General features: G+C 45.7%; 1 protein-coding gene across 4 annotated transcripts in view; it reads right to left on the reverse strand.

Moving 5' to 3' along the window:
- Positions 1-1,999: 1,999 nt before the first annotated feature.
- Positions 2,000-24,247, reverse strand: part of TBC1D5 (TBC1 domain family member 5) — a 543,265-nt gene continuing 521,017 nt past the window's right edge. For all 4 annotated transcript variants that reach the window (XM_080807878.1, XM_080807881.1, XM_080807879.1 and 1 more), the window contains 4 exons: positions 23,478-23,577; positions 9,665-9,744; positions 8,449-8,598; positions 2,000-2,858 (listed from right to left, as the gene is read on the reverse strand). In XM_080807878.1, the coding sequence (XP_080664004.1) occupies positions 2,556-2,858; positions 8,449-8,598; positions 9,665-9,744; positions 23,478-23,577 (633 nt within the window). In that variant the 3' untranslated portion in view covers positions 2,000-2,555. The remainder of the gene's footprint in view (positions 2,859-8,448; positions 8,599-9,664; positions 9,745-23,477; positions 23,578-24,247) is intronic.

Here is a 24,247-nt window from a genome sequence, read left to right on the forward strand (position 1 = left end):
AGGAAAACAAAAAGATTTCAAATATTCAGGACTTTAAAAAATGTGCACTTAAACATAAGTACTTGATAAAATAATAAAAAAAGAACACATTCTTTAACAGCACTATAACTAATAAAAATGCAAACAATGCTCAACTATGAAGAATAAAAACAAGTCACTTGAAAAGATTAAGAGAGTAATATCCCTCAAACCCCAAGGACTATGGGAATTTGAGGGTGGCACTGCCTATCTCCCACTCCCCCACCCTCGTGTTGCTTTCTTCCAAGGAGGGAGTGGCTCGTTGGGGACCACAGAAGCAAAGCCTCTCAGAGACCCCCTCGGTTCTCACGTGGCACCAACATGGAAGCACAGAATGGAGGACCCACCCCTTGTGTGCTGGAGGGCTGGGAGTTTTGAGGACCGCGGACCACCCAGACAACTGCAGGCAAGGAGCCTAGAGCCTTATCGGGGAGGTGGGTGTCTGGTGGCCACTGTGGGCCCAGTGACGCTGGACTATCAGGACTCTAGCTCTCGGGGCAAAGCAGGGGACTGGGACCCACTGCCAGGGGACAAACATCTCCATGGCCCTTTCCACTTGTGTCTTGGGAGCCCTGGCGGGGGCAGCCCCACACTTCTTAGAACTGAAAACACTGACAACACCCCGACCGGGTCCTCTGAGGGAAAAATAATGGCAACCGTGTGCAGTTGCAGGGCCAGTCACTGCATGGGGACCTTGGGAGCATACAAAGTGTGGTCAAGGTGACCCCACGCCGGGCAGTAACTTACCCCGTGAATCACTGTCAGGGGCTGCTGAGCAGACCACTCCACGGGGGAGCCGGAGAGCTCAGCAGCTTGTCTCTGAGTAAGCATGGAAGGCCCAACAACCCTGTCACCTGAGCAAAAGCAGACTTGGTGTTCCTCTCCCATGCTCACGTGTTCACAGGTTCTCCTGTTAGAGTCTGAGGACAAACTGCAGAGCTATCTGGAACCCTCTGCAGTAGCTGACTCCCAGCCATCACTGCTTTCTTGGAGAGCATGTGGGGAATCAGGTCACTGTCACACAGTCTGTAGAGAAACACAAGGTGAGCAGCGGGAAGGACTGTAAACGGCGTCTAGTCTTTCACACTTAGCTTTTCACTGGTTCGCATGAAAGCTTCTACCGCCCAGAGGCCTTGCCCTCCTCCGAGGGGAAGGCCTGGGTACTTGTCACTGCAGGGCGGACACTGCAGCTATCCTGTTAGAAGTCCTTCTTACACAAAGGACAGGGAAAGGGGCCTCTCCGGGGCCTTTCTTCTTAAGGAGAGAAATAGCTCATATGATTCTTTCTGCCCAGCAAGATTCCACAAGCTGCCAGTTGAAAAGGGGAAATCTCTATTGTGTGCCACAGCCCAGGAAGGCACCGGGCTGGTCAGAGCTGGTCCCGCCCCGGCGGTGGTGCCTTGGACGTGGTGTACAATTGACCCTGGGCCCTGCAGCTCCTCTGCCCTTCCGGCGAGGGAAGGGCTGTGCACAAGTCCCACGTATTCCTGATGTCTGGAGCGTTCTGTGGGAAGCCCTGCTCCCCTAGAAGGGAATCCAGGTCAAATACCCGGTGACTGCTACTTTAAGGCCAATGGGAGGTCCTGACTGTGGATGGGAATGAGCTTGGGTTTTTCCCTTTACGTCTCAGTTGACATGTGTATTCCAGCGCCGAAACTAGAGAAACTACATCAGAAAACAGACCATCTGGGAGATGTCTGTTCCACAGTCAGGATCACATTTTCCAACTCAAGGAAGTAATATTCTTATGACTTCTGAAATCAGTGCAGCAAAGTCTGGCTTAATGTGACCTTATTTTCTGGTCATGGAAGATTCTAAAGGGGGAAATACAATCGTCTGAGGAGGGACAGTGATGGCCAGAGTTGATCTGGCCTGAGGTTTGGAAATGTACTCTTTAACAAATGAAAAAAATCTAAGTTTAGACCCTGTTTCTAAAGGTCACTGTAACTTTCTTAGAGGTCAGTGATGGGTTTTTTTTTTTCAGCCTGGAATCTACCAGTTCTAGTCCATTCTATTGTATTTGGCTCTGCTGTATGGCTTCCTAAAGGAGGAATGAAATAGGCTGAGAGAGAGATTTCCAGGAGAAAGCCTTCTTGATATCAATTTTCCTATGCCTAATGCTCTGAGGGAGGTAAGATTTGAAACCAACTCTTCCTTCTTCTAGTTATAATTAATGGAGTTGCCACACCTAATTCTTAGTTCGGGAGAAGGGGATAGAGGAAAAATGATTCGAATTGTGGTTTGGTCTTCTTTTGACAGCATGATACTGGATACTTAACCCCCGTCTACCTCAGAGCAAAGGTGGGGTGGGATAGGGCCCTGAAAACCCTGTCTGCATTTTGGGGAACACCTGTCTGTGTGCTCTGTGGCCGTCTGCTCCTCTCTAGAGGGTTCCAGTGGGTTGCACTAAGGCCACAGGCATGCTGGGAAAGAAGTGTTGGTTTCAGAGGGGTCTCCACTGGGGAAGCCTCAGCTGGGCCCAGGGGCTGCTGAGGGGGGGTGGCCAGTCCCCAAGAAGGAGGCCAGGGGCACTGTGGTCAGATGTCCAGGGGGCTCACAATGGTGAAGCCAGAGTCCTTGCTGTTGTTGCTGCTGTCCTCATCAGGGCTGGAACTGGGGTTGCTGGAGGAAGCCGAGGCAGGGCCCATCAGAGGGTCAGAGAACACCAGAGGGGAGCGGGCCAGGGGCTCGCTTCTCCCAGAGGTGCTTCGGAGGGTGCGAAGAGGCTGGGCCTGGCCTGAGAAGGACCCCTTGGCACTGCCTCCCTCGTCTTCTTTGGAGACCAGGATGAAGTCATCTGCACTCCCTCTGTCCATGCTCCCTGGTGTTTCTGAAGAGGCCTGTGAGGTACAGTTAGAAGTACAGGTGGGTGAGAGAAGACTCCAGTGAAACAAGAGAACTAAACAGCAGTCCTGTGAGATGGGAGAGCTTTCCAGAAGTTTAGGCCCTGTGCTCTTCCTTGGAAAGATGCACAGTCTGGCCCTGCTTCCCTGAAGCCCCAGCACTTCCCGGTGGCATGGGGCCAGTTCCTCTGAGGCTTGCTGCTGAGTTCCCAGGGCAATAAAGTAAGCCTCCTGCTGGGTAAGTTATGAGAGGTCGGCTCAGGAGGCAGGCAGCAGGCTGGAGCCCCCACCAGCTTCACGTGGCACCCTGCCATGCACGCCACCCGTCTTTCTTGGGCTTTCATGTTCTCACCTGTGACATGAGGACAAGGATGGCATCTCTGACCCAGCATGTGGTCACCATGCACAGAGATGATGTGCTTTGGATGTGCATCACACAGGACTGGCTCCCTAACGTAAGCCCAGACCTGGAGTGATTTTATTGCCTGTTTAACGAAGAGCCTCTGGAAGGCCCAGTGTGTGTGTGTCTCCTAACCAGCTCGGCCCAGGTGTGCACTTAGGGGCCCCCTGGGACAATGGTGGTAAATGTGAAAACCAGGAAGTGCAACTATAAAGTGTATGGCAAAAAACATAAAGACAGGAGGGCTTTATTCTACTGTTATTTTCCTTTCGTTGTAAGGAATTATGAGTAGCATTTAACTAAAAAAAGCTGACATCCGTGAACCCCAGGAAAGGTTTTGGGTTAAAGCCTGCCTTCCCTGGGGCAGATGTAAAGCTACTGTCTACCCAAAGATGTTCCAAAGCCAGCCTGACAGAAAACGTGCTGATGTTAAGTGGACGTCGTGCCCATCCTGCTCAACCCCCCTCTCTGTCTGCTCTCCCACAGTGTGGGCGGGGGGAAGGGGTGGGAACTGGCCCCCGGGTCTGAAGTCTGATGAGATGTAAAGGCCCCCTTGGCCGGAAGTGCCCCCTGCGTCCTCTAGCCCCCAGATTGGTATGGCCCAGGCCACCTGTGGACAAAGCCTGGACAGGCAGCTGGCAACACTTCCAGAGGAAATCCGGGCTTGTCTCTCTGAACTACATGTATTTGGTGACACAGGGGTGGGGGGCTGAGTGGCTAAATAATGGTTCAGGTGCCTCCATCCTCTGACCATTCATTCATCTTTAAGATCTTCAATTGGGAGAAGAGAAAGAGAATTAGCCTGAAGATCACAGCGCTAAAGCAACAGGCCTTGAAGTGCCTCATCTCAAGTTTTAAAGCTGCGTACATTCCAGCAACACATTAATTCTTACAAAACTGAGGAGAGATGCAGAACATGGCACTCAGGCAGAAGAGGAGGTGATTACTGGCACCAGGACAGTTTGGCAGAGAAAGACCATCCCACCATAAGGTGCACCCAGTCGGGGCTGTGCCAGCCTCGCAGAGCCTGGAACGGACATATGCGTGCGGCCTGTCCTCCCCTGCATTTGCATGTGGGGTGCAGGTAAGGCTGGGCGGGATCTCAGCTTCAAACTTCTACCTCCAAAGTGTGGCCGCGGTTCACATGACCATTGTCCTGAACTGTTAACTGTGAAACCCATGACTTCTCACTTCATACAGGGTCTGGGGCTGGATTGCTGCTTGGTAGAGCTTATCTGAGAAAATGAAAATATCACGTACAGCAGGCCCCATTTTCAGAGTGGCGTCTCTACTACAGAAATACCGTTGATAAGCTATTCACCTTTAGCTGAGAGTGAACACATTACAAGATGCTGAAGAAGAGAAATATGTTCTAAAGCCTGTGCCTGGAAGTGAAGGGGGTTCCTACCATCACTAATTATCTGGCACATTTCTGGGAAACTAGGAAAGGCGAATTATAAATGGTGGGTAACCTTCCATTCCCCATTCCCAGATAAAATGAAGGGCTGACTCAGACAAAGCCCGGTACAGCTGGCAGGGCCTGGATAACCCCCTTCTTTTCGTACCCCTCCTCACCTTTATATAGCAGATCACACAACGATGCCCAGATCAGAAGTCTGGTGGCTTGGCCAATGTCCCAAAGCAAATGAAAAGATCTCCCTCTTCTGGACTTCCACCTAGAACTTTTTCCTAGACATGAAGATGCCTTCCTTCTGGATTTCCATACAAGCTTACCTGCTACCTGGTTCTGTTTATGTCATTTACAAAAACTTTGGTAATTCCTAGGTCAATTCTCTTTGCCAAACACAGGCATGTACTATACAGTTAAAGAAGTTTTTCAAACTGTCAGTCCTGCCTAAAACTGGCCAAGCCTTCCACAATATATAACACCCCTCCCCCAACCCTACTGTTCACCCGGCCTCATTTCTTACTTTTTGTTTAGGGTTATGGAAGATGGAAGCAGGTGAGCCCAGCTATAGACCAGCTGTTCAGCAGACATGTTCTAGAGAGGTGGAAGTGTTCTCTTTCTATGCTAATACAGTAGCACCCAGCCGCATGTGGTTACCAAGCACTTGAAAGGTGGCTAGTGTGACGGAGGAACTGTATTTTTAACTTAATTCTATTGAATCTTAATGAGTTTAAGTTTAATTTTAAATAGATGTGTGGCTAGTGCCTACTATATTTAGACAATGCAGCTATAGACCGTACAGGTAAAAATAGGGGCCCCAAGCACCACTGAGGCACGTGAAAGGAGCTTGTTAATAATGAATCCCAGGGTACTGCAAGGTCCTGCCTGCCACTGGCATAGATTTGAGTCAAGTTTACCAAAAACCTCCCAGAGGAGTATGTGAAGGGAGGGAGGGACAGAATGTGGCTGTCTTTATGGAATACAATTGTGCACCTGCCATTTTTGGAGCTGGAGAGATAATTTATGAATCAAATGGAAAGAACAATATTAGCCACATCCTCATCAACCAGTGGGGAGTGGGGCACGCGCATGCCCACAAAGGAAAAGCCCTACTGAAGTTTCTGATAGGGAAGGACACTGGCACGGGGATCCTGAGCCACCTGCCCCAAGGCGGGGTCAGCCCAGTCCTCTGCACTATCCTTCACACATACTTTAGTGCTAAACCAAGAAAGCAAAGGCATTCCTAAGTTAGGGAACTGTGGCACAACCTACGCCAGCACTAGCGCTGCCTAGTACTGCTCTCCCCCCTAGTCTCGGGTCCTCTTTTTAACTGGAAGCTTGTGAGCAGGGGCTACATCCCATATCCCCGAACACACAGTGCCTGGGAGAGCAGGCCCTCAGCTCACATTTGGGAGGCAGGAGGGGAAAAGCCTTCAGAACTCCCACTTGGCACACATGTTCCTGACCAGAGCTAGCCCCCAGCCCCATCCCTGTCCCCATAAGCAGTGAGAAAGTAAGTCAGCCAGTTCCAAGCCCTGACTGCCACACAAGGCTTGGGACAGGCTCCTAAGGAAAGATGTTGGGTCAGGACTTCCTGCCGGGGTGGGAGGGCCCTGCATGAGTCTAGTCCAGATTCCCACAAGGCCTTTGATACTGGGCTCTCTGTGGGACTTGTTGCTTCATCTAGGACTTCACTTGCCAGTCCTCCCCTGAAGATGTGAGGAGAGCACTGCTTCCCTATTTTTTCCTTCCTCAGGAAAAACTTTTCAGGAAGGTGGGTTTTTATAAACTGTTTATACCCTTGGGGAAGAAGCCCTGGCAGGAATGAGAAAAAAAAAGCCCTACAATTTGCCCCTTTCCCACTTTTCTCCTTAACCCTACAGAGGAACAGAGGCACAGAAGGCAATGGTGGGGTATCTGGGCACAGAATGGATTGGCGGTGTTTTAAAAGCACAAGCAGAGGCAACAGGCCTCTTGGATGCTGCTTGGGAATACGGCACCACCAGCACTGGGACGTGTCCTAGCTCATGTCACCGGCGTCACACGGCTAGCGCACTGAGCAGGCACACGGGGGTCTGCGGGGGCAACAGGTAGTTCTTATAAATGTTGGAACTGGGAAAAACAAGGGTGAAGTATAATCAAGAAGCTTTAAATGTAGCAAATTCATGAGTGTTTTTGAAAGGTCTTTTTCAGTATTACTTTTATACATTCAACTACAAAAAAAAAATCACGCTCAATTTTAGAATAAAATTGTCAATTAAAAATGGTTGTGGGGGGCGCCTGGGTGGCTCAGTGGGTTAGAGCCTCTGCCTTTGGCTCGGGTCGTGATCCCAGGGTTCTGGGATCGAGCCCCGCGTCGGGCTCTCTGCTGTGCGGGGAGGCTGCTTCCCCTTCTTTCTCTGTCTGCCTCTCTGCCTGCTTGTGCTCTCTGTCTGTCAAATAAATAAATAAAATCTTAAAAAAAAAATGGTTTGGGGGGTGAGCCTAAGCTCAACAATATTTGAATAAAGAAATGATTATTGAAAAATTAAGTATCAGTTTAGGAAGGAGAATCTGGAGGAAGCAATCAAATCAAATTTGCAACATTAACACTGTATCCATGTGGCCAACGATGCAGACTAATGGCTTCATGAAAACTTCCCTTTAAAGCTGGACAAAATTAACCACAGAAAGTTCTCTCTTCTTGAAGAGTACTCTTGGCGGGGATACTCTCAAAACTAAAAAAAAATTCCCATTCTAAAATATCATTTTTTTAAAATCATAATTTATAAGCATCTGGATTCTAGTCTGAGAAAGAGCCTTAGATGAGATTTTGCTAATGTGCATTTTTCGTAAGCCAAAAATATATTATTAGGGATTTTTAGTCCTATCAGATAAAGCATAGTGAAGAAGCACGGTGGAGCTGGAGGCTGGCTGGGTTGGGACAGGAGTTCTGAAAACACCATGCCTGGTGGGCCTGTGGTCCTCCTGGGCCTTCACTGTCTCACTGGTAAAAGAAACAGGACTAAGCCTACACGGAAGTTCCTGGATCCTTTTTCACTGGAAAAATCTGTGGGTCCACATTAGATTAAATTACACACAATGTCCAACTCCAGAGCAGGGGGCAGCAAACTATGGCCCATTAGCCAAATCTGGTCTGTGGGCTCTTCCCCTCGGCTGTCAAGCTGAGAATCGCTTATACATTTCTAAAGGTTGTAAAAACAAACACACCAAATACAAAAACAACTATGAGACACAGACCATATATGGCCCATGAATCCTAAGATATTTACTATCTGATCCTTTATGGAGAAAGTTTGCTGACCTCATTCCCTTAGAGGATGGACATTAATGAGAAGCCCTTCTCTCCAGAGAAAAAGGTAGCCCAGAGAAGTCCACTGAGGACAGCACCAGGAAAGCAGGAACAGCACCTCTGTGCTAATGGGGACTGAAGGCATTAGCGGGAGGCACCCAACCCAAAGCTGTGGCACAGGGGTGGGTTTCTAAGGCCACACAACAGGACTGGCAGGAGGTTCAGGCTAATGCTGCTGCATAAAGGTCTGTAGGTTGTATACTGCACAACTCTGGGAGAGAATGGTCTCCTGTGGGGCACTGGAACATGCAATTTGCCTGGCTACAGAGCACCTCTGGTTCAGCCACCTGTGGTATTTTATAGTTGAACTTTGCACATGGTAATGTGAAATGACTTTGGGAAGGTTTTATTATTCATAACTTTGAAAACCTTATGTGAATATGTCCTCAACAAGTTACTGTGACATTGTTCACCAGAGCTCTTATACCTGCTTGGTAGCCCCAGGCATTTGGTCACTCTGGTCTTGGCCTTGGCCACTGGAGCAGTAGTGGTCATCTGAGATGGTGATCTGCTCATTCTCCTCAGCTTCCAGCTGACTCTGGTTGAAACGCAGGGAGCCTTTTAGAATGTCTTTGATCTAGTTTTCAAAAAGGAAGAAAATAAGTGACAGAGACAGATGAGTTTGTTTTGCAATACTAGCTAAACCTCTTAACATTTAAACTAGGTTTATCACTGACCATTTTTTAATAGTATGGATATGAATATATTCCCATAAGAAAGGAATAACAGAAAAAAAAATGCAGCTCTATCAAAGCCATGGACTTACTAACGACCAAGGAAAATTTCAAAGTCTTGATGGCCAGGTTCTCACAGGATGAGCCCTGGGTGTCACACCCTGGGCAATTCTCTTGTAGCAGGAAGTACCATTGCTTACCTACCCAGCCCCACCGAACAGCCCTTAGCTACCAAAGCAGCTGCACCCTCACTGAGCTGTTAAGAACACAGGCAGACATGTGAGAACAGCACGTTCTTTTCATTAACATGTATGTTCCAGGGGCGCCTGGGTGGCTCAGTGGGTTAAAGCCTCTGCCTTCGGCTCAGGTCATGATCCCAGGGTCCTGGGATTGAGCCCTACATCGGGCTCTCTGCTCAGCAGGGAGCCTGCTTCCTCCTCTCTCTCTACCTGCCTCTCTGCCTATTTGTGATCTCTGTTAAATAAATAAATAAAATCTTAAAAAAAAAAAAAAGAGATGTCATTCCCTGACATTTAAAAAAAAACAAAAAAACAAAACATGTATGTTCCACACAGCCCTCCAAGGGTTGGGGAAACGTAGTCCTTGTGGGTCTGAGGCCTGTCAGGGGTGCGGGGGGGTGGGTGGGTGATTATTACTTGTGCTCCAAGGACAGCATGGATTTACAGATGAAGAACTGAACCTGCTGCTGGGCCACACAACACCGGTTCTGGGTGAGGAGCAAACAGAATGGCTTTGGTAAGAGGAAGAAGCAAGGGTGGGGACAGAAAACTAGCTTGGGCTGCAAGCTTGTCAGACAGAATCGCTAGTAGGAGCAAGAGGTGTGAGGAGCTGGGGAGTCAGGATGGGCTCCGCCCAGGCGAACACCATGGTATGCTGTGCCACAGCGTGCCCTGCCTGACAGGCACGAGGATGGCCAGTGGCTCTCAAAGTCAGATCAAAGGGACATACCTGTTTTAATCCTGCCAAAGAAACCAGAATTTGATCTTCTTTTTCCAAATTTTCTTGTAATATCACATCTTGAATATTTACTGAAAATAGAAGAATGACATTTTATAACTAATGCTCTGAGTGTAACTTAACGGCCAGCCACACCTTAACTTGCTTGGAAATTTTTCTGTCCAATTCCATGGCAAGTATTTCACCAAGGATGCTCTGCTCAGCTGCGGATGGGGTGAATGTGGAGGACAGCAGAGGGGAGCACTGAGCCCAGCAGGTACAACCCTCCCACCAAGGTGACACAAACATTCTTGCAATGACAGATGGGTCTTCACTTCCACTGGGAGACCCAGGCTCCTCCTGCTAACCTCTGCTGTGAATGGCCCAGAGCATGGAGCCAGCCCCTGGAGGAGGCGTTTCAGCCTGTGCTTCCTACACCATCTCGTGGTTCAGTGATGTTAACTCACCTCCCTCTCTGAAGACCAGGCCCTCCCAGGTGACTGAAGTTAATAAAGATACCGTCTTTAAAGATTTAAACAGTAAGGCATGTTGTCAGTTCAACAAAATAGTAAGAATAATGGGACAAACTCACGGCACTATAGGCACCATCAGACAGCAATGCCTAAGGAGTCAGCCTGACATCACCTGGGGTCTTCACAGGAGCTACTTCTCTACGTCCTCTAGGAGGCTCACCCTTCTGGTGAGAGGTGCTCCTTCCAGGCCTGATCTGAGGGATCCAGCAAGTCAGCTGTGACTGCCAGGCTCAGCACTGCACTGAGCTGCCCACCAGGAGGTCCAACACGAAGTGGTCCTCAGCGCTCCCCAACTGCGCCTGAGGGAGGCACACAGCCCTCTCCCCATCCCAGGGCTGGGCAGGAGAATGCATTGGTGCGGGTGACTAAAACACACTTTAAAAAGATACCTCTATGCACTCCAATTGAATAATCACTACAATAAGTATGCTTATCCTCCATTAACACCTGCTCTCTGATTTTGTGGCCTTAAAGCACACCTAAGGGTGCCTGGGTGGCTCAGTGGGTTAAGCGTCTGCCTTCAGCTCAGGTCCTGACCCTGGAGTCCTGGGATCAAGCCCTGCATCAGTCCTGCATCAAGCCCTGCTCAGGGGGAAGTCTGCTTCTCCCTCTGCCTGTTGCTCTCCCTGCTTGTGCTCTCTCTCACTCTTGCTCTATCTCTGGGAAAACAAACAAACAAAAACTTCCTGCCCCATGCTTAGTCATTCACTCAGTAGAGCTGTCCCAGTCTCAACTGGGGACTCCTCAGTTCCATGCCCGGCCCCCTTCAGCCACCAGAGTGATGTATCACTCCTGCTTGCTTACCCCCTGCCCTGCTGGTGACAGCGGCAGAGCTGGCCTACAGTTCTCTTGGCCTGCAGGCTCTGGGCCCGCATCTGTGTAGACTGGCTCCTCCTCATCGTTCAACTCTGGTCCCTTCCATGTTGCCTCCTCAAAATGGCCTTCCTGCTCATCCAAACTGAGGGAGGCCAGGTCACCCTCTGGTCTTTTTGGTCTCTGTCTCGGCATCTCTGTTCCTATTTCACACGCGTCTGCTGGCTTGCCTGTCGTCCATCTACCTCAACAGGATATGAGCCGAGACTGTCTGGTTTAGGACTCTCCTCTCAGCCCTTAAAGTGAGGCTTGCTGCATTTCAGATACACAGTTAAGTACTGACTGACTGAGCAAATGTGGCAAAACACTCTTGGAAGTTGCATTTCAAAATACTGCTATGCTAAATATTTCCAAAAGTATCTCCAGTGAAGGAAAAGGCAAAGACTGATACCATCAACATGAGCCTGGCCGGACAGTTTCTCAGAATCTTCAACGACAGTAAGTCTCTAAACTACGCCGACAAGTCCTCTCACATACTGTGGAAGAAAAACAGCAGCTTTGATTTACTCAGAAAACGTGACTGTAGTTTCTGGCTAATAATAAAGGCCTGCTTCAAAACAAGAAAGCAAGATGAATGGGAACGGAATAACAGATATAATTAGAGAGGGAATGTTTTTGGTTTCCTTAAAAGCCTGTAACAATTTGTTCTCTCTCAACAAAAAAACAACACAGAATCCACTCAACAAGACATAAAGGACAGCCAACTGGAGGGGACTGACAAGAACCAGTTACGTAGGCCTTTCAGAGGATTGAAAAGGTTGCTTTTGTTTTTGTGACAGCCGGGGTTTTTAGGGCAGAGGTCTGAGGGTCTAAGGGCTGCCTGAGGACCGCGTGACACATAGTAGCTGGCTAGTTTGGCGGGGCGCTGAGTTCTGCCCTCTGAGCTACAAGGTGGGGCAGATTTCCCAACTTCTGCTGTGTAAGCGGGGGCAGCAGGGGAAGAGCTCCTGGGCCCTGAAAGGACGCTCAGCTAATGGATACAGGAACACCCCGATGTCTGGAAGAAGCATGGGGGGCTTCTTGGGTCCAAGGAGCTAATGGAGAGGAGGCCGCTGGAGGCCATACACAGCAAATCAGGGGGCCAGGCCAAGTGGGGGTCCACTGCCCTGACTCTATCTGTAGCTCCTGCCTACCCCTTTGATAGTCTGCTGTGCAACATATTCCCAAGCCAAAGGTTTGGCCAAATTGCCTGGCTCCTGCCTCCAGTTTAATGTGGGGCCCATGGTCAATAGCAATAAGGACCGAAGGCCTTTAGGGTCATAGGCTACAGGCTAACAGGGCAGTCAGGGGCTCCAGTGGCCACCAAAACCCGTAACTGCAGGGTAGAGCTCTCTGAGGCCAACAAAGACCAAGAGGACACTCAGAGGCCGTTCCTCAAATACCAAAGAGACATATGAGCCGTCCTAGCCCCCTGACACCATCCTGGCAGGGAGAAGAGACAAAGTGAAGAAACCCTAACTGTGGGCCTTTGTTCAAATGGGATGGTTAACTTCTAAGAGACCAGGCTGCCTTAAATTGGCAAGTTTAAGCTTGGACTGCTGTTAGTGGGAATGGAACTTCAGAGTGAGATTTCTGTGTACCCGAGTTTAAATATATGATTCGGTATCCCACTAGGGAAGTTCCAGTGTCTCCCTGAGATCTTACAAAATCATCGGTCACTTTGCCTGAAAATCCCAGGAAGCAAGTCACCCCAGTGTCCTCTTTTGGATGCCACAAACCTCTACTTGAGTAGTGGTGGCGATGAAGGTGGAAGATATGACTGCACCGGCAAGCTGGAACAAGAGAAGCCTCTGTCTTTCATGACAGGCCTAAGTGGGAGTAATGCTCCATGATCTAAAGTCACACTCGATCAGAGCATGAACAGCCAACAAGCTTAGAAGCTCACCGCTATACTGCCTCCTGGGTCTAGAGGTGGGGCCACCCCAGCTCCACCTTCCATTCCTTCCTCATCAACATGTCCCAGATCTCATTCAGGGCACCACCACACGAACCTTCCTTCACAGCCAAGGCTGGTCATGTGACAAAGCTCCGGCCAACGAGGTGTAAGAAAAGTCCCTGGATGAAACTTCTGGAAAGCTCCTCACTGGGTCTGACTCAGTTTGTGCCTTTTGGACCTTTACACTTCCCGCTTTTGCTACATGAAATGCTGGCAGGTGCCCCGCAAGTCATCTTGAAAGCATGTCAATGAGGATGCCAGCTTGAGGACTGTGGGCAGGAAACCAGAGGGAGCCTGGGGCACTAGGCACATCACGGAGCTGCTACCCTTGCTTGGACTGCCCACCTTCTGGCTTCTTTTAGTTATTAAACCAACACAAAACTTCCTGATTTGTTTATTCTACTGCTTTTTGCGTTTATGTTTGTGTCCAAATTTCCCTTTTTTAATAAGGACACCAGTCACTGGATTAACTAAGTATGACCTTGTCCCAACTTGATTATATCTGTAAAGACCCTATTCGCAAATAAGGTCACATTCATAAGTTCCAGGTGGACATGAATGGCAAAGTGGGGGGTGGGGGGTGGAGAACACTATTCGACCCAGTACAGCAGCCAAACTGCTTCACTGTTCACAGGATACAGACCATCAACTCCTCTAACGAAAGGGGACTGAGACAGCCCCACCAATCCTCTCCTGCATGCGGAGTCCGATCTCAAGTTCCAGGCCACTTCCAGCCTGCTGTGCAATGTGGCTGGCCAACAGTACACCCAGGGAGCGAGAAGAGCCCAGAGCCTCAGTATCCTCAGTGGTAGACCCTTACCCAGAATTCTTTAGCCTTATTTTTAAGACAAGATCAAAGATCACCTTTCAGAATCTGATGGAAACCAGGACCTTCTGTCCCCAAAACCCACATTATCTATATAATGTTCATTTACTCTTAAGGACAAATCTCTGTTATAATCAACTAAGCTGCCTACTAGTCTCATTTTAAGAAATCCAGCATATAGAAATCAAATTAAAACAAAAGGGCACTTGTGGAGGCTGTTAAATGTTTTGAATATAAGAATTCTGACTTTACTAACAAAGTACTGGCCATGTAAATTCTTTGCCTAATCGGTTCAACTATATATTGATTTAAGGTAGCATTTATGAACATTCTACTAATATATAAGTTTTCAGTAACAAATTTATTGCTTTAAGCTGCACTTTCATGTAAAAACAGAAAAACATAATATTTTTTCTTGCCTTTAAATATTAAATGCAGAAATTGAAATGTTTAAATTTCCAATGCAATGCACATTTTTTCTTATAGGAAAAGCAGAATAAATTATGAGATAAAGGCTCTTTTTGTTTCTGAGTAGAAAGAAGATTATGTTCTTTATAATCTTCTATTTAAGTTTTATATATTATAGATGCTATAGCACTGAAACTAAAGGGGGAAAATCTCACAGAACTACTTCTGTGGAAATTACACAAAAATCTCATCAACACAACAGTTCCATTGTGACTCCACTGTTTCTAAAGAGGTGTCAACGCCACAGAAATAGATCTCTGACTCTAAGAGTAATGGAAATGGCACACAAACTGGTTTTTACAATTTCTTGAAAATCTTTTTTCTCCAATGCTAGAATAGAAGTGTTTTATTTGAATGGCTGGTACAAAAGGTCACATAAGCCCATATTCATTAAGAAGGGAAGCAGAAATGAGATCAAAGCAGAACTAGCATCTATCTGTAGTAGAGGTGAAATTTAGCTTCCTTGTGCCTGAGAGTAAACCAGAACCTTCCTCCAAGATAAAGGTAAAGAAATAGTAAGTTAAAAGGTAAACAGACAATGAAGAATCAATAAATTAGCACAGTACCTCACCCACTACAGTAGCTCAGGACTCAGTACCTTTCATTCTGCCATGGCGACATTACCTTATTTGACTATCCCAATGACCATTCTCGATGAGAACCATCATCCCATTACAGAAAAGGGAGCCAAGCTCAATAATCCCCAGTCTGTCATCTGAAGTCTCCTGAAGGGAAAGTGGTAGAACTAGGACTAGATTCCAGCTCATCTGGACTCCTGAGCTCCCCAACGCTTACACACACAGCACTGATGGAGGGGCCAGAGAGAGACATGAAGAGGCACAGGATGGGGTCTTACCACTGACTGCCTGCCTACCAATGCCAGTGCCCTTTGTTTGGTGGTGGAACTGACCTAAGTGAAGTCAGCCAGTACGACAGGAAGTCACCTACATGCAAAACAGATGGCTCCATCATTTCTACCAGAACTTTCCAGAGCACTGGCACTAGCATCAAACAGCTTGAACTTTGATGGCCTTGGGCAGAGATCTGTGTATCACTAAACCCATCAGTAACGGGGGCAATACCTATCTTACGGGGTGGCTGGAGAGATTCAATGGGATAATCAAAGTGGTCCACTTCTAGCACGCTGCTCACTATTACTATTATTGGTTAGTATGGTTCCCACCCCCCTTTCCCATTACTCAAATATCCAGATAAATGGATTCTGCTCTTTGAGGTTATCTCATCTCTGACAGACATTTAGTTACCTTGACCTCAGACAATCATAAAAGGGACTGTCCCAGACTTTAAAGAGGAAACATGCAGGCTGTTACAAAATGGAGGGGTCACATGGAGGGTTGACCTAGGGTCACATGTGTGATCAGAATGGTAGTGGCTGAAGAGGTGGCTTGAGTCAAGGAGTGGGGGCAGACCTGTAATTGTCACTAGTGGCTTTGGCAGCACTGTTGACAAAGGAATTTGTGCTCACAGTGTGTACGCCATGGTTGGGAGATCTTGGGAGAAGACAGGTTTAGTAGAGACTGTGGGCGGCAAATTCATTCTTTAATAGATTGTGTGCATTTGTGTGTCTCTGCAAATGCCATTCCCCTTCTAGAAGACCCTCCTAGCCTCCTTCCAACACCACACCCTTCTTTGCTTCCAAGTCAACCTTAAAACTGTGTTCCAGCATTGGCTTCCTATTAACAGTCTTCCCTCTGAAAGTATCTGGTTGTTTGACTCTCTTCCTCCTTCATCTTTTGCTCTTGGAACTGTATTCACACATGAGGTTCAAAAATTAGTCTCCTGACTCTTTCTCTTTAAAATAAATAAATAAATAAATAAATAAATAAATAAATATCTTTAAAAGGGGGGAGGCAACTGGGTGGCTCAGTCAGTTAAGTATTCAACTCTTGGTTTTGGCTCAAGGTCATGATCTCATGGGTCAGGGGATCGAGCCTCACCCCTGGCTGGGGCTAGGCTAAGCATGGAGCCTGCTTAAGACTCTCTCCCCCGCCCTGCACTCTCCTTCTCTCAGATAAATAAAATCTTAAAAAGAAAAAAAAGATTAAAGTCTCCTGAAACTTCACAGTTCTATGTGGCAAATTGTGGACTCAACATCTTTTGGTTTCAAATGTGGTACTCTGTTCACTATATCCATTATTACTCCCGAACCCCACTGGTCCCTGCCAATGTTTCTGAGGTCACTCTGGGAGGACTTTGGTTTCATGTGACACTATGTGTCACTTTAGGTATTTCTAATGAGGTATATTCTCCTTGGTGACCTTGTGCTCACATGCTCTCTCTCCCTACTTTGAAGTTTGACACCTTCCATATGCTCTGAGCTCAATTTTAGAATGCAATCTTCCACTTCACTCTACCCTCAATCTACTTCTCCTAGAACCTCTTTTTACACCTGAGAGCAGGTAATCAGTAAATACTGGCTGAATGAACAAAGCAGGGCTTTCCCACCAGCATAGGGCGGATTATTACGTCCTGAGTAATCCATGCAAGTGAGATATTTCTCAGGTGAAGAAGTAAGAGATATTAACATGCTCAACCAGATCTCTGGCTGAGAAGTGATAGGGGCAGATAAAGGGAAGTAACTTTCACTGATGATTTCTCAAGAGCCACGTATTGAGTCGGGCAATTTATGCTCAGTATTTTCTTAAAAAGCAAAAGCAGATCACACAGAAAATATAACCAAGGGTCCTATTTTGCCTCCAGCTGCCAGAATGACTGAAGGCCCTAAACTCAGCACTGGGGAAGGAGCATTTAGTTAGGAAAATCCAAGGGTAGGACTAAGCAAACACATGTTTTACACTTAAGATTAGTTTTTGTTAATAATGCATTATAAGTTAATTTAAAAAGATTAGTTTTTTGTCAATTAATAATTCTCTTAAGTAAAACTGAGTGTGCTTAGCAGAGTTAGACATCTTTACTTATCTCTGTCATTTAGCACCTTACTCTCTTAGGATTTACCACTCTGCCAGCCAGGGAGTGTCATAGAAGCATGACTCCTCACAGCAAAATCTATCATATTCATGATATAGCTGAGGGTCAACCAGAAAGAAAGGCTTTACATATATCTTTAAATGCAAACAGTCTCCAAGCTCCAGTAATGGCTAGATGCCTTTGCCAGAAGACGTACTTCTAAAAACAGAAGGAGAAACACAGGTAGGGCCTTACTAAAAGGAAATACCAGCGTTCTGCCATCAGACTGATTCATTTGGAAGCAATGAGACAGGAGGGCAGTTGGAGTTAGACTGACCTAAAATCACATCAGTCAGTCAAATAAGATCCTGTGAACTGGGTTTAAGATGGATATAATTTTTTGTGAATTTTAGGTAATAAAGGCTTTGCTGATAGGATCTAGTGAAAGGTAAGTGCTGCTACTCAGCTGGTATTTAAACATGGCCCAAGGCAGTGAACATTAGCCTTCTTATTTGGGTTTCACCTTCCCCTATGCACAAGCTCTATGCTTAGCATGAGATGCTTGTGGTGGCCACAAAATCCTTGCGCTTTCAAGCAAGCCTGTTTCCACAAGATGGGGTGGAACAAGTCTTTCGTCTACTGGGTCATTTGCTGGAGAGGGCCCAGACTGGAGGGCATGGAAAGGCAGCCTGATATGGAAGGCTGAGAACAGGCTATGCAGCCTGACCGTTTGAGAAAGAGGAAGGACTTGGAAATTATGTTTTAAAAAAGAGAGGGAGAGCTATTCAGTGTGAGTTCCTCCTGTGGAAGAGCATGTGGGAACATGGGACACAGCCAGAAAGTGGGAAACAAAATGATGAAAGATGGACAGTCTCTACCAAGGCCATGGGATCAGAGCTGTGGTATCTTCACCCAGGAAAGGATAAGACAGTGTATAATTTGCTGAGTTTTTCTAAATAGGCATAGGGCTGGTAGAAGGGAGATGCTGACCAGTTGTTCCAAGTCTTCTGATCATAAAACTGGGGTGGGGGTAGGAAAAGCCTTCTACTACTAGAATAGAACAAGTTCAAAGCGGCTGAAAACAGAACTGAATTTCAGATGATTGAAGGCTCCACCAGAACAGCAGGGGCGGTTGTGTGCTGTCTGCCCACAGAACTCAGCTGCACGTGTGCCTGAAGTGTGGAGTTAGGAATACATTAATAGGATTATGAATATATTCATTTAATTCTACCCACATAATTTTAAGTTCTTTTGCTCTCTGCTACTTGAAGACTGTCATGGGCCAGTAACATTAGGTCACCGGGGGGCTGTGAGAAATGCAGAACTTTAGGCCTCAGAGCACACCTACTGAATCAGAAATTGGCATTTTAACAAGATTCTCAGGTGAAGGTATCTTTTCCTTTTACAGAGGATTATGCTACCCACAATTAAATGCAGTATTTAAAATTCTCAATATAATTATGAAAACTTTTTATCACAGTGTGATTGACAGAGAGGAAGCTGTTTGGTGATCACATTTTCCTTCCCTGTTTTTCAAATGCTGTAAGTTAACTGCCTTATTGAATGTTTCCAAAGATGTCCATTGAAAGTTGTTTTTATAAACATGAGAAAAATCAGATTTATAAAGTTCTTATGGAAGCAAATAAACTGATTTCCAAAACTGGCCTCCTCTTCCAGCTAATGCTTACATAAATATTATGGCAAGTGCAAAGCCAGCAATGCCATGTGCAACCAAATGGCAGAGGATCTGGTCCCACTACTGACTTAAGGGGGGCCTCAGCAGAGGCATCAGTGAAAGAGAAGCCAGGGACTAGAACTGGGTCCAGACGTGTGGTGTGTCATGAGCTAGGTGTGTGTCTCTCATCCTTCCAGGACCTTGGTCTCCTTGTCTGTGGAATGAAGAACTGCTGCGCTGGCTTTTACAGCTACCAGATATTCAGCATTCTACAGTCCTGGGAGATACAGCATTCTGGGAAACCTAACTGCCCTTGATTCCCTGCACTGTCGCCCCACCTCCTGTTGCCAGGAACCACCCACGAAAGGACAAGCTGCTGGAAACCACTGTCTGTCTATACGGCCAACAGAGGACTAGAAATACCTCTCCTGGGAGTAGGCAGGTGCGGGCTTTAGGGCCGGTGGGGTGAGCAGCTCGTGCTCCCTGTAAACAGCTGGCAGCTCAGCCCAGCTGCTCATAGATCAGAGAAGCGTGGGCTCCTCACCCACGTGCAATTATGTGTAAAATACGGCAAATCTAAAAATAGCCTGAGCTCAGCCGCAGAGGTTAATACTGTCAATGGCTTTTAACTCAACTGTCAGGATGACAGGAAGGGGAGTAACTATAGCAACAGAAAAACGAACACGTAAAACAAGTCTTCTGAAGTTGACAGGAAAGTTAGGTTTAACAAAACATGTATTTTCAATTCCTGTCTCTCAGTCTTTGAATTCAAGTAGTTCAATTATCTGGAAGTAATAAAATTAGAATTTTGGTCGAGTTTCGATAAAACAAATATTCCTTTAGTTTTGGTTCCAGGACCGTAAGGAAAGAACTGCTAACCTGTCAATGTTATTATCTCTATAATTAAAGGACCATCTGAACAAATGCCTTGGTATAATTTTTAACTGAGAGGTTTTCCTCTGTATTTGTTCTGGCAGTTATAAAAAGAGCCTTGAACTGTACTTGACATTTTAAGGCATTATTGCATGTCTGATGAAAATGCAGGGTGAAATGGAATTGTCTTGAAATGAAAGGAACTTACTGAAAACAATTAACACTGGGAGAAGACACAGAGAAATACCTGCTGGAACAAGTTTCGGAGGCTGTTCTCACAGCCACCGTGGTAGCCTGTGGCCCAGGGCAGGATGGAGGCCCAGCAGCGCTCATGTCAAGGAGGCCACATCATTCTGTTCTGCTATAGCTATTCTTGCTCAAAGAGCTCACACGCCTCATCTTAGGACCAACACACCCCAAATTCTAGCATCTTTCCAAATCGTTTGATAAAGGAATATTTAGTTAGGTGCTGGGGAATTTGGTATTGGTCAGGAGTTAGGGGAGAGAATTTGTGTGGAAAACCCAACTCTGGGCCATGCCCTGTGCTGGGCTTTAAAAACACATTTATCTTGGCAGCACACTGGCAAGGTAGATAACTGGGTCTCCACTGTATATATATATATATGAAGACATGATCCTAAGCAGGCCGGGCTAAGAAGTGACAGAGTCTGTTCTCACCCTGTGTCTGTCTGCTGCCAGACAAGGCTGCTCTTCCTAACACCGCTCCGGATACACTTCCACCTGACTCTTGCCTGGAGTGTAAAGATGGCCCTCCAGGCACTTCAGCCATTTATAGACTCTCAGTGGCTGTGCTGCATTTCCCAGGCATTAAAAATCGGGCCCCCTGGAGAGTCCCCCTGTGATCTTCCTTTTATCCAGACCATCACTGTTAGTGATTATTTTTGCATCAAATATATCCTTTTATGCTACCTGTATTTTCCCTTAATAATATAGCTTAAACATCTCCTTAAGTTAATAAAAAACTGTATTAATATTTAATATTAAGATTACATTACACTATGTTATAATCAGTCACTTACTAATATGTTTTTCAGTTGTTCGCATGTTGTACTGCTTTAATAATCAGTAAAAATAGAAAATATCATATGGAAAAAAATACTAGGGTACTGAAGCCATTTTTAAAGGCAATACAGTAAGCCAAAAAGTAAATCAAGAGCTTCACCTTAATTAATCTTTTTTTGTCTTTCTCTAATTTTTGCTTGGAATCAAAATTGCCTACAACACAGGAATAAACCAATGTCGTAATAGGCAGGTGAAATGAAATCCATCTGTGGGCCCGGGGCCCAGAATTCTTTGTAGCATCTTTTGACCCTACTTTAAAAAGGCAGTCCTGCTATTTATATGGAGAAAAGAAATTGACAGCTATATGAAGGGATTCTGGCTGAAAGTGAAACGTACACACAAAAACAAATTTAGTTTTGCGGTTAGTTGAAAATTCACATCTGGTATGGGTTTTTCTTTAATTAAAGTGTTTCCCCCTCCCATGCAATGAGAAAATACTCTTACAGTGCTGACTGAGAGACCAAATTCAGAGCAAAAGTTCTTTGAACATTCTGAGGCTTAAGTAAAGCTGCTTTAAAAGCTGCTATGTGAACCAAACAACTTAGAAATTTCCTAACAGGATTTTCTAGAGTTCCAGGAAATCTTTCTCTCAGTCACTTCTTTGTTCTCCTACTTTGGTCAAAACCCAAGTCAAGCAATACAAGGTCACCCACACAGCCAGAGAAGCAAACATACACATATATACCCACCCACACACTTGCTTTAGAATTAAAATTATTCTGAAAGAAAATGAGTTATAGAATATATATTATTTATATATAAACTATCTCTCTTCATTACTTCTTTTTGGTACATTTTAAAGTGAGATGCTATGAGGGGTGCCTGGGTGGCTCAGTCGTTTAAGTGTCTGCCTTTGGCTCAGGTCGTGATCCCAGGGTCCTGGGATGGAGCCCTGCATCACACTCCCTGCTCAGATCGCTCTCCCTCTCCCCTCTGGTCATGCTGTCTCTCTGGCTATCTCTCAAATAAATCTCTCAAATAAATAAAATCTTAAAAAGAAATAAAGTGGAATCCTATGAGATTCTTGAAAACTTAGTTTTATCTGAATTTTTAAAAAATGATCATAATGAAGCGTATAAATGAACAGCTGTGCCAGGGGCGGATCAGATGTGACAAGGGTAACAGTTCTTGCTGTGATAAGAGATATTATCCTTTTGATCACCTTCTAGGGTTTCTCCAGTTACTTCCTCTCTTGAACTCTTTCTCTGAAGGAGTGGTCAAGAGAGGAGAAATAGCTGAGGCTAGAACGGGGCCCAGCCAGCTGCCTGGTAAGACACTGGTAGACAACTAGCCACCGAGGTCAACCACCTCCCCAACCATAAGAGAATATGAACTCCTTGCTAGAGGCCAGTACAGGTCAGGCCACACTTAAATGACAGCTGTTCTGACTGCGTGTAATGGACTCATGACCTAACAGACTGAGATATCAGTGGAGACCAAGGAAGAGAGTCCACCTTCTGCAAAGGCCCTACAGATGGGCTACTCCTAGGACTCCTGCAGGGGGAAGGGGCCTCGGTGGATTCTTTGATTTTCCCTCATAAGTGGGATGCATCCTGATTTCTTATACTACTTGGTATTGCCATTTGTCCACAATCACAGAGCACCATATTGGCCCTTGCCATTGCAGTATATGTTTTATTTTTCCTAATCTGTTTACAAACCACAGATGCTAGACACTGAAGAATGGAAAAAGAAAGGATGCCCATAAGAGGGCTGAAAAACACTAATAGTCTGCATTCTAAAGTTCTGCAAGCAGAACAGTCACTAAAGCAAAACATACATGATCCAGCAGAGACCATTTCTAATACAAAATACAGAACTTTCACAAATGTAGAGAATAATGCCTGAAGACTTTCTAATGTGACATATGTATGACTCACATGTAAATGAAACTTCAAACTAGGACATTTCTTAGAATATAAGCAGTCAAAAGTAAGAAAAGGTCATGTGGTCCTGACATGCATTTCAGGTTGGTGGTTAAAAACATGTATTAAAATATATATATAAAGCACTGTCAAAATCCTGATCACATTGGTAATTACAGACAGGTTGGCACAACAGTAGAACTATTTGATCTCAAAAGCTCAACAGTTCTCCTTTTTTTTTTTTTTTTTTAAGATTTATTTATTTGAGAGAAAGTGTGCACGTGAGCGTGGGAGGAGGAGGGGCAGAGAGGGAGAGAGTCTTAAGCAGCCTCCACGCTGACCACGGAGCCCAACGTGGGGCTTGATCTCAAGACCCTGAGATCATGATCTGAGCCGAAACCAAGAGCTGGACACTTAACCAACTGTACCACTCAGGTGCCCCTTGAAAGCTCAACATTTCATTTTGGTTTGAGGCAGACAGTTATTTACAAAAGGTAGTGTAGCAGCTGAGAATTGAAATCTATGGTTAAACTGCTTGATTTTGAATCTCTACTCTATTTACTAGGTGACATAATCTTGAGAAATTTTACTAATCTTTCTGTGCTTCAGTTTCCTCATTTATACAATGTGGATAGTAACAGGACCTCTACCATAGTGCTGTTGTGAGGATTAATGAGATGATACACGTGAAAAGTTTAACACAGGGCCAACTGGATACTGTTGTTATAACTATCATTACCCCCAGGGCCAAAGTAGCTCACTCACCAAGATGAGTGTCCATCACCTTTGCACAGTATTTGCACATGGCATCCAGGTCATTCAACTGCCCTTGAAGGAAGGAAATTTGGGCTTCTAATTCTTCTTCCTAAAATGAAAGGGGTAAAGATATGGAAATTTTATTTATTTTTAAAGATTTATTTATTTTAGAGAGAGAGAAAAAGAGAGAGTGTGCACACTTGAGTTGGAGGGAGGGGCAGGGGGAGAGAATCTTCATGCAGACTCTCCACTGACCACAGGGTGCGATGTGGGGCTCAATCCCAAGACCCATGAGATCATGATCTGAGCTGAAACAAGAGTCAGACTCTTAACCGACGGAGCCACCCAGGTACCCCAGCATGGAAATTTTAAAAAATTCAAATAAAATCCCCCCAAATCTCCAAGTGATTTGGACAATTTTAAAGACGCACAGTGTTTTTTCAGTCATAGACAAACAAAAGAAAATAGCAAATAAACAAGAGCAAACTCACCACTGCTACCCCTAGCAAAATAAGAGAAAGGATAAAGTGGAGTTTTAAAAAAAAATCTGGACATTTTCTAATCGAATATAAGCTTTGTGCCACATGTAAATGCTTACCCATAAAACCCTGTTCCAAAAAGAGTCCATACAGTATCTTCAATAACTGGGCCATATAAATTGGGAGAATAAATGCGGTTTCAGTGGACCCTACTCCCTACACAGCTGGGTATAAGATAATCTCTTAAGAGTAAGATTTCCCAAAGCACTTGGAAAAGCTTTGCCCCTACAGCCTTACATT

The sequence above is a fragment of the Martes martes genome (assembly GCF_963455335.1).
Source record: "Martes martes genome assembly, chromosome: 1".
In the NCBI taxonomy this organism is placed as follows: domain Eukaryota; kingdom Metazoa; phylum Chordata; class Mammalia; order Carnivora; family Mustelidae; genus Martes; species Martes martes.